Below are 10,520 nucleotides of genomic sequence, written 5' to 3'. Positions count from 1 at the left end.
GGGGGGGGGGCCAATCTTGATGTCCGCCATTGGTGCGCTAGCAGCCATCGAGCGCATTGTTGGCTTCGCAGCCCGCCTCGAAAGCCGGCTTCAGTGAAAATGGGCATCCAGTGCGGCGTCGGGTCGACAGTTGCAAACTACAATGTCAGTCTCCTCCATGGCCTTCTCTCCCCAGCGCAGCAAGGAACGCAAGTGCTGCAGATTCCGGGGTGCTGGGTGCGGTGTGGCCAAGACATTCTTCCCCTCTCGCTCTCAGCCGGCATTTGTGGTACCAAGTGGGCGGCATCCCACTTCCAAGCGAGGGTTCCCCGCAATTATTGTCTTCCTGCGGCACTCCGTTTGACGCTAGTAACGTGCTTTTGAATCGGCCCTGCTCCTGCTGACCAGACAGAAATTTTTTTGTTTCGATTTTTGTACGTTTTTTTCCCTTTCTTTTCGAGTGATGCAGAACGCCAGGTCAGGACGTGCATTCTGGGCCTGGCGTCTGATGACAAGGCAACGACCCGGTCGGCTTCTGCGATCTTTGAAATTTCTAGTATCAGACCGTCTCTTCCTGTAGCTGTCGTTTGGGGCTGGAGAGAGGGTCGCCGATAACTAGTGGGCGGGCCTTGTCTGGGGTTAGCCTCGCAGCTCGTGTCGTATCAAGACAGAATCTGCATAACTACTCTGTACACAGGATTTCGTACATACACTACAAGAGTAAAATGGTAGGCGTGCGGCGGAGGCACGGGCTGAAATGAGCGAGTGAGGGTGCGCATCAGGCGGAAGAGAGGCCTTGGCGCCTTATCGAATCGCCTAACCTTATTCGGACTTGTTCATCCGATTAACTACCAGCCAGCCGCATCGTCGGAATGCCAACGCCGCAGCCTACACATGTACTCCGTAGGAGCTGTGCGAATTCACGTATATCTGCACCTTGTAGTGCCTGATAGTGAGGGCAGTGTAGTGTCGGGAATCGCAACCACAGGGGCGAGCCGGGCTGGTGTTACCACGTGCCGGTCAAAACCGATGGTGAGCGCCGTATGTACCTATCTTATATACTCCGTACGGTACTATGTACAGTACACGAGGACAAGTACCGAGTGCTCCATAAGTGTTCTGATTTGCCAGTGTTCCGAAGAGACCAAGGCATGGTCTGCGAGAGGCGTGCGGCGTGCGAAAAGCGACCTTTTCCCGGATTACTTCGTGGCTCTGAGTGCGAAATTAAAGATGCCCCTGCGAATTACAGTCTTGGTTGTTTTTTCCCTTTCCTTTCCAACCCTGTGTGCTGCGCAGTGTCTGTCGGGACTGCCGAGTTCGAATTGTTGGGTGTGCGTGCACCCGCCCGCGCTCGACGCATATGGGTCGCGATCTACAGACGAGGTTTCCACAAGGGAAAAAGAAAAGATGAATGGGAAACCGAGAAAGGATTTTGGCCTTGGAGAACAGGGCTACTCCGAGAACGTGACCGAACCGCGCGGAGGCGAACACAGCAGTATTCATATTCCGTAGTGTAAGACAGTAGCTATGTCGTCCTGCGTGCTGTTCTATGTGTAACTAATCCCTACTCCGAGAGTTTCATCGTCTTGCCGGTCTGCTGTCTTCGTTTTCGGTGGGCGGAGAAGCACAACAGAAATTTGGGAGGGGGCCTGAAACCAAATCGGCATTTCGTCGCGATGACCTCCGCCCGTTTTTCTGGGCGAGCTGTTTAGCCAGCAACCAAGCCCCTGTCATGCCTCCCTGGGTCCCTTGCCATCGAGGAGAGTCCAGGGGTGGGGTGGGATGAGCAGCATTCTTCCCAGGGGTTTTCGGTTTGTGAGGTGGAGCCGGGGCCCAGTGCTTACCGCAGAAAGGGAAACTCAACTGGAAAGTCGAGGTCCATTCCGTGCACCCGCGACCGGGCTCCTGCTAGCAACTTGTCGGTTCTGCAGGCCCGCCCGCGCGTCCTGAGCTGGCCACATCTGGAAACTGGCCGTCCGGTACCTGCCAGTTCCAGAGCCTATCGGACTCGAGGGTGAAGCGAGGCCGCAACTCGATTGAGCTTGCCTGAACGAGGACAGTATAATCCGTAGACTACACTAGTTATCGGAAGATAAATTCAACAATTCCAGCGACGGGCTTCTTGAGGCCCCTCTGCCAATCCCGGAGCCCGGTCCAGTCCACGGATCCTGCTTCTGCACGCGCCGATCTTGCCTGCTTGAAGAGCAAACCCCCAGAAAACTCCATGAAGGCAAGACATCTTACCCAATCTCGTCTCAACCCACCTGCCGCCCCCAGAAAGGTTCCGTTTTCCGCCGTTGCATTCCTCGTTCCACGAGACGCTGCACCCGCAGGCCTGGTTCCTCTTTCGCGCCTAACAGTGTGTGTGCACTGCACGACTCCGTCACTGCCGCCATTGCTTTTGCACACCCATCTTCCGACTCTGCGTCGCCCGCCTGCAGTGACCGAGGACATCGCCGTCAGGTCGATCCCTCAACCAACCACACACGCGGTTGTCTCACTCCCAACCTCCCTTCCCCGCGACCGCTCTCTGTTGGCCGGCATGGACTGAGAGCCGGGCTCGATCTGCGCAGTCCAACCTCACCTCCCTCCCCGTCCACGTCGACCCGATCCGTCACACTCGGCGTGCGACCGCTTCTCGATCCCCGCTGACACGCTCGGCAGCTCATGGCACACCGACACGGCGCCCCAAGCGTCTGAGGACCTCTCCTCCTCTGGTGACAGGACGACTCCGTTGACTGCGCGCAGTCTGGGCCCTGGGTGCTGCAACAATGCGGTTGCCCTACCTCGGCGCCGCTGTCGTCCATGACGTGCTGCTGCTGCTCTCCGTGTCGCACCTGGTGACCGCCCAGACTGCTGCTGCCGACTCCGCTGCCGACTCCGATTCCCCGACTCCTAGTCCGCTCTGGATCCAGCCGTCGGGCGACTGGTGCGTTTCGCTGTCTCCTCTACCTTTTCATCCTTTGGGCCCCCTTCCTTCCATGGCCGCGCGTGTGCCGCTGACCAGCCCGGCAGGTATGGCATAGACGGGACCTGGTCAAACTTCGCTTTCTACATCGGCTCGCCCGCTCAGGTAGTGTATCTGACCGTTGCCACCGCCCTGTCCGAAATCTGGGTTATCTCGACCGGTGGTTGTGTTCCAGGTAAGCCGTCTCTCCCTCTGAGCGGCCGGGGCTGCTGGCGGCGGGGGTATTGACCGAGCATCCAGTTCAACTATGTATCGATGCCCGCGGCGGAGTGTTCGACTCATCGCAATCCGAAACATGGAAACCACTGGGCAGTTGGCAGCTGGGCATGAACTATACCGGCATGGGTGGCAACGGAGACTACGGACTCGAGACCTTCGCCTTCGTCAACAGGGTGACGCGCTACACAACCGCCATGGACGACGTGCTGGTGGCGGCCATCAACGACACCGACTATTACCAGGGATACATCGGCGTCGGTGTAACCCAGGGCAGGTTCGGGACGAATCTCACCAACCCTTTCATTTCGCAGTTGGTCGAAACGTACGGGACCATCCCGAGCCATGGTTATGGATACACAGCGGGGGCCTACTACCGAGATGGTAAGCCGCCTTTATACCTGGTCCCCGAGGGCTCAGGCCTCTGTGTTTGCTAACGCAGCCGTTCTTTCCCCTCTTCTCTTCAGACGGTACGAATGGTGGCACAGTAGCGTCCTTGACATTGGGAGGCTATGATACTCTGAGATTCAAGCCGCACAAGACGAAATTCTCCCTTGAGCCGGTAACACGGCTGCCCTTTGTGCGGCTCCGCGGCATCACAGCCGAGGTCCCGACGCTTGACGATGCGCCCACGGGAAACTGGACGTCGACGACGAAACAGCTTGTCAAGATGGAGGATTCGATCATCGCCATCATCGACTCGTCGACACCGTACCTCTGGCTTCCTACCGAAGTGTGCGAGCGCTTCGCCTCGGCCCTGAAGTTGAAATGGAGGGAGGATCTGGGTCTCTACGTCTTCTCCGACGGCGCCCAGTACACTCATTACCAGTCCGACGCGTCGCTCACGTTCACCTTCTCACTTTCCAGCTACCAGAATGCCGACAACTTTGGGCAGCCTCTCAACACACCCGGGGTTGTCAACATTACCCTCCCATCTGCCGCATTTGCGCAGCTCCTCCGGTACCCCTTCAAGAATGTAATCCAGTGGGGTGACTCGAGTGTGCCGTATTTTCCCTTGAAGCGGTCGACCAAGGAGGTGAACAACAACCAGTACATTATCGGGCGCACGTTTCTTCAGGAGGCATACATCATCACCAGCTACGACAGGGGGACTTTCTCGGTTCACCAGGCCCTGTTTCCCCAAAACTCAACGAACAACTATACGCTCGAGGAGATCACGCGTCCGATAGACAGCCCCTATCCAAAGTACGAAAGCGATCCCTCGCCCAGTGAGGGATTGAGTACTGGCCAAACGGTGGGTATCGTCGTGGGTGCCTTCATTATTGGCAGCATCGCCGCTCTCGTTCTGTGGTTCTGCCTCTCTCGCAAACGGAAGGAGAGACGCAAGGAGAAACAGAAAGAGGCGCCCGGACAAGAGGAGGAGAACAATGACGCTGCTCACAAGGAGGAGGAGGACGAGGACGAGGAAGAACCCCAGAGCCCAATCAAACGGATGTTGACAAAGATCATCCGGAAGAAACGGTCAAGGAGGCCGGTGTCACAGCAAACGAACGAGACCAACGCGGGACCAGCTGAGGTTGGAGCCGACGCACAACACCAGGTTTTCGAGATGCCCGTGCCGCCTGAACCCGTCGAGCTGGATAGCCACGACCTCGGAGACGACGACAGCGATTTTGGCGGTGACAGCACGCCGGGGATGAGCCAATACGAGATCACCAGACGAAAACTGGATCGCCAGCTTCAGGGGCCCGTGCCGACCTATACCCCCACAGTCACAATTCCCCCGGCGCCGGTGCATGGGAAGTCGATGCATGACCCGAGCCCTGTGGCTCATTACCGGCCACCCGAAGACCCATCACCAACGTCAACGCCGACGTATGCGAACGGCGGCTCACTCCCCGGCACCCTCCCATCCCCGTTGACGCCACATGGCGACTGGCCGAATCGAGGGTTCGACCTCCCCTCACCGATGACGATCCCTCCCCAAACCAATCTACTCCACGCATCCTCCAATGTGTCGGATCACAACTACTCGCCCGTCTCCCCCCATTCACCGCATTCGCTACATTCACTACATTCACCGCACACCTATGCCCCGTCGTCCATCACCCGCTCAGGCTCGGATGTGTCTCCTACTACACCGACCGGATCGGTGCAGTTACCAACCCCAGCAATCCAACGAACTCCCATCGACTCATCACGGGTGGTATGCCTGGGTCCCCTACCGGAGAACGTACCGCTACCGCGCCCGCAACGATCCATACCACGTATAGTAACCCCGAGTCATCCTTCGGCTATGCCCAGGGAAAACACCGAAGCCGGACCGGCCTATATGCAGACGCAGGACCTCCATCTCCCCCAAACTCCGGGACACCATCGATCGCTCACACAGGCCTCGACGGACACGCTTGGTAGTGACTATACTGTCGAGGAAGAGACGCGTCTCAGGGCCGAGAATTCGACCGCGAGACCGCAAACCATGGGACAGGAGCACCAGCATGAGAGTCACGACCACGACATACCCCGCAGCCCCTGCAGCATGGAGCGCATAGAGGCTGGCTCGGAGCTCGTCCACGTGCCACAGGTGGCCGAGAAGCGGTATAGCTGGGAAGATGACCAGGGCGACAGCCTCAGCTGACCAAATCCTGCGGTCACTGCATGACGACGACTTTTGCGCGACTCGATAATTCCGATTCCTCTTTTCTTTTTCTCTCTCTCCAACTTACTACGTCGACTATCGTATATATTACGGAATCCTTGGGGTCTGCGCGTTTTGTATATGGTCAGATCACCGCCACGACTGGTGCTTTTCTTTCCCGTTTCCTTTTTTTTTTTCCCTGAAATACAATGGGAGCGAGGAGTTTTGGAGTTTTGTTTCCGCCAGCGCGAAATGGAAAATGGTAGGATATGGGCGGAATGTATGCTGTGCTTTGTCGTTTTTTTGTTTCATTTGTGTTCGAGGCGTTGGCACCGACCTAATCTTTGCGGGCGGATGGCGCAAGAGGGAGAGGGATGGGGCCGAATGCGGCGAAGTCTATGTGCCAGGCAATTGTGTCTCTGTGTAGATTGGGTTCTGAGGCACCAGGAGTTGTAGGGGATACCAAATGGTGGGACGGTATGCTTAAAGCGGAGCAAGTACCGGTGGCGGAACAAGCTTGGCCTCAAATCCCGGGTCAAGGAACAGCTGAGGTAGAAGGAAAAAGACCGCAACTGTACATATCCGCCAGTGGAAAGAGTAAGTGGAGATACGATACGCCCAACTGAAAAGCTTTGCGGCGAACTCGACATGCTCGACGTGCCAGGAAGGCGGTTTAGTAATGTGCATTCTATGATGGCCGGGACTTCGCAGGCAGCGTTGCATATCCGGTGTTCCGTCCGAGTTGCTCGCTCCCGAATATGTCCAGGACCTTTGTACTCACTAAGCTTACATAGCTCACCTCGCCATATCCTCCTTCTCTTAACAATTACTATTCGCCAAGGCCTTGTCACGAACGATATGGGACATTCCGGAGGCAATCGCGAGCTCAGAGGACAATTGCCGCACCCTTCCACCACCATTGACAAGCTATACTGTTCAGGGAAACGTCGTACGATTTCCCATGCACACGCCAGAGGATAATGACATTCATGGCTAGCTCAAGAAGCTGCCATCCAGCGTTGCTGGGGGAAGTGGATTGCAATCTCTGGATCAGGTCACGAGCCGAGTGCGGCGCTGCCCCGAAAACGTCACGACTTCCCAGTGAACATGAACCGTCTCTCCATCAATGCGCTGCCTCTCCATACGCCTGGCCAGTCAAAAGGCTGAGGGAAAAAAGGCCCTGTCGTCTACCTGGTTTCGTAGCTCATTTCCTTGCCTGTCCATGACAGTCCCTTGCCGCCAAGGCAAAACGAAACCCCTTATTCCGTCCCCGGCGCACCGGAACTCGCCGAAAGGTCACGGTATGATGATCTCTGTGCCGGCCTCAAGGGTGAGAACATTCAACTTTCTCCTTCTCCCATGGGTTCTCTATCGGCCTCGAACTGCAGCGCATTCCTCCTTGGTTCACTTTACCACGCCTCCTGCCAGAGAGTAACATTCGTCGGATTGCCGAGCCACTTCTCGGCCGCCTCCTTGTCGGCACACACCTTGGTGAGGACCAGCACATCTAACAGAGCGTTGCGCACCGAGGTAGGCATGCGTCCGGCGTTGCCGCAGATCATGACGATAGGCTGCTGGCGCAGCAAGACGCCGACCTCGGCGGCGTATTTGCGGATCAAGTGCTGCACGTAGTTCTTGTGGGCGTCGTACTGGACAGGGTAGAGTGTCTCAACGGCAGCCGCGAGGAGGGTGCCGTCTGTCTTGGAGCTGGGCGTGATCGAGAAATCGGTGGCAGTCGTCTTGGGGTCCGGTTCGATTTTATCGCGCGAGAAGGCCGGATAAACCTTTACGTTGGGGTAAGAAGACCATTCGCGCGCAAAGTGGTAATCGGCGTCGCGGTTGCGGCAGCCGAAGAACAGGAGAGTGTCACCCGCGCCATCGAAGCAGCCGCGCTCCTGGATGACGGCGCGGATCGGGGCAACACCGGTGCCAGTTCCGATGGCGATCAGGGGCCGTTTCGCCGCCGCGAGGTTCGGGACCAGGTTCGCGCTCGATGGCTTCAGGCGGACTCCTAACTTAGTGCCGAGAGCAAGGTGTTTGAGGTAGCGGGAGCAGAGGCCCTGGCGCGGCTTGCGGATGATGGTCTTGTACTCAACCAAGGCAACAAGGATCTCAATCTTGAAGTGGAACTTGTGGTTGACCTCGGTTAGACTTCCACCCCCATTACAGACGCTGAATTCGCGACCGCGAATGACTGGAAAGAGATCAAGAACCCGGCTGAACGGGATCCGAACGCCGGCGAAATCTCTCAGCAGCTCGAGGATGGTCCGCCTAGGGCGGCATGTATAGTCATAATACTCCTGCTCATTCCCCGGCTCCACAAGTTCCAAGAGCCGTTCCCGCTCCCTCGGGTCTTTGGTGAAATGGACCAATTCCCTGATGAAGCTTCGCTTGGGAACCGCGGTAATGTCCAAGTTGTGAGTCAAGAGGAATCGCAGAGTGGTGACGCGATCGTCGTCGATATAGACGCCTCGAGGAACCGCGGAAAGCCGGACAAGTCGGTCCGCTTGCGATTCCCAACCCATCAAGCGGATCAGCTCGTTCACATCTTCTGGGTAGTTTTTGGGCCAGATGACGAGGGTTAAACTGCCAGTAAACTCGGAGAGCCTCCTATAGGCTCTTTCATCCAGTTCCAAATCCAAAGCGAGATGACGGACATCTTGCCAGTGGTCCGGGGGTGTCACTCGGTCATTTCGTATCAGCGTGGCGCGGTAGGTATCGGGAATAGGCAGCAAGCCTTGTGGCGGAGAATCGAGGATCTGCGGACTTAGTTTCTCAAGGAGGTACTTCTCCGGGTGGTCCTTGAGCTGGTTGTTCTTGTCCAACAGGTCGAAAGCTCGGGGGTCATCTCGCTCATATGCCGCGTCTCGACGGGCGAGGTCGCCAGGAAACGTAGTTTGCAGCCGTATCCAGTCCTCCTGCGTCCGTTCCGCGGCAGATTGGGGTTGGTCCACGTGGGAGCGAGCAGCGCTCATGGTACGGGTGGCCGAAAACCTGCGCTCGTCGTCGATCAGTGACGGTGCACTTACGGTGCCATCGTGCGTTGCGCCGGCAATGCCGGTGTCCATGGTCGACAGCAGCTCAATAGGATACTTGGGCGGGAGTATGGCGTCGTCGGGTATAGGAGGGATCGAGGGTGGCAGGGGGTAGTCGACGAGCAGAGTTTTCTTGAGCTCCTCGTACCACGGCAGGTAAATGCTGTCGATACTGGTGACATCGGGTGGCGTCAGTGTCAATGCACTGAAAAGTGATGGGAACTAGAGATTTGCTCGACCCCATTGCAAGCCCAAGTGCTTGCCAGAAGTTGGCCGATCAAGATGCTTACCCGTTATCGTGCCGCTCGTCTCCTTCCCCGGGTCTGAAAAACTCGGTCGCGCCGAGTTGGAGGAGTCTCGCTCGTAACTTCCTCGCAGCCCAGTTGAACCTATTGAGTTCAACTTTGTTAGTGAAATAACAGCAGAAAAGGAAAAAGAAAAGGAACAGACTAATAATAATTAAAAAAAAACAATTTTATTCGGAGTTAACTCCCTGATTACCGCACAGGCGTATGGCCCGGGACGGTAACCGACTTATGCGCTTACTTTTGATAGGAACTGTCTCCTAGGCCGAATATCGTAAACCGCAGCGAGCGGAGGCAGTTTGTGTTGTTGAGCTTTTCGCGCCTGAGGTTTTTCCAGAACTTGAGCGTGTTCTTGGGCATGTCGCCCTGCCCTGTTGTTGACGTGACAAAGACGACGAGCGATGTGCGGAGGAGGTCTGCCTGTTTGCATCATTGTTAAACCACTGCTTGCCGGCAGCAGAGCTGCGGTGGAGGTGCAGAGGCAACACACCAGCTTGAAGCTATCCATCTCGTCCACCGTCGTCTGAAAGTGCAGCCTCTCGGCTGTCTTAGCCAGCTCTCCCGCAATATCCTCCGCGTTCCCAGTCTCGCTTCCATACAGCACGGCCATGCTCCTGCCCTCAATCACCGCGGGCTGCACCGCCCGTTCGGATTCGCCAAAGCCATCCATGTGTTCAACTCCAAACAGGTTGGCGAGTACGCAGTCCGTAAAACCGACTCGGGCCCCGAGCCTCCGACAGCGCAACCCAATACAACTCCCTCTGCCTCCTGAACACCAGAAACTTGGCAGAGCCTCTACCACGCAGAGTGTCAATACGTCAAACCAGGGCCCAGAACAACGTTGGAAACCTCGAAACCGATCCCGTATGTAATGTGATTGGGGTGAGTAGTGCGCGATTCGTCCTTTATAAGCTGACTGTCAACAGCAAGACTGTCGTCCGCTTTGAGGTGGCGACCTCGAAAAGCCCTCGCGAATTTTGGTCTAGCGAAGAGCGGGAGGGGCACAGGGCCACTAAATGCTGCTGGTTTTTGCTAGAAGTCAAGCCAATGTTAAGTCCAGTGCTTGGGAGTCCAGTAAATCTGCATGTGGCTTTCTCGACGGCAGGCCTTCGGATTCCGCTTGGTAAGTTATCCTGCATAATCCGTTCAAAGCTTCGGAACGGCGATTCCCTTATCAAGTCGCAAGTGGGGCATTCCGGTCCCGACACCGGCCGCTCTCTCTTGGGCACCGGCTCGGTGCGCCGACGGACGGAAGCTTCGGTTTCGACGGGGCTATGGGTGACAGGCACCACAGGCCATTCCACTGCAGTAGTCCGTACTCTGCTCTGTATGTACTGTACCTTTGTACCCTAAAGTAGGTAAGGTACTTGAGGTACACTAGGGCGGTTTGCCCGCCTGTCGCCTTTCGTCATAATTGG

The 10,520-nt window shown here is 56.7% G+C and overlaps 3 protein-coding genes across 3 annotated transcripts; 1 reads left to right on the top strand and 2 right to left on the bottom strand.

The window, feature by feature from the left end:
* Positions 1-2,750: 2,750 nt before the first annotated feature.
* Positions 2,751-5,762, top strand: P884DRAFT_210847 (aspartic peptidase domain-containing protein; the record flags this gene model as incomplete). Its single annotated transcript, XM_069439029.1, has 4 exons — positions 2,751-2,908; positions 2,995-3,122; positions 3,188-3,547; positions 3,631-5,762. The coding sequence occupies 4 exons, from the start codon at positions 2,751-2,753 to the stop codon at positions 5,760-5,762; spliced, it is 2,778 nt and encodes a 925-aa protein (XP_069294028.1).
* A 154-nt stretch (positions 5,763-5,916) lies between these two features.
* Positions 5,917-6,927, bottom strand: P884DRAFT_86827 (uncharacterized protein). The gene has a single exon (XM_069446133.1). The coding sequence runs from the start codon at positions 6,680-6,682 to the stop codon at positions 6,071-6,073; it is 612 nt and encodes a 203-aa protein (XP_069294027.1). The 5' UTR covers positions 6,683-6,927; the 3' UTR covers positions 5,917-6,070.
* On the bottom strand, positions 6,927-9,960 carry P884DRAFT_86842 (uncharacterized protein). The gene is made up of 4 exons (XM_069446134.1): positions 9,593-9,960; positions 9,344-9,522; positions 9,088-9,186; positions 6,927-8,969 (listed from the first exon to the last, which is right to left on the bottom strand). Exons 1-4 carry the CDS (start codon positions 9,770-9,772, stop codon positions 7,172-7,174), a joined length of 2,256 nt encoding a protein of 751 aa, XP_069294026.1. The 5' UTR covers positions 9,773-9,960; the 3' UTR covers positions 6,927-7,171.
* Positions 9,961-10,520: the final 560 nt, after the last annotated feature.

Source organism: Thermothelomyces heterothallicus, assembly GCF_042370625.1.
Source record: "Thermothelomyces heterothallicus CBS 202.75 unplaced genomic scaffold P884_scaffold_33, whole genome shotgun sequence".
NCBI lineage: Eukaryota > Fungi > Ascomycota > Sordariomycetes > Sordariales > Chaetomiaceae > Thermothelomyces > Thermothelomyces heterothallicus.
The sequence above is the reverse complement of the archived record's forward strand: the minus strand, read 5'-3'. Positions and strand labels throughout refer to the sequence as shown.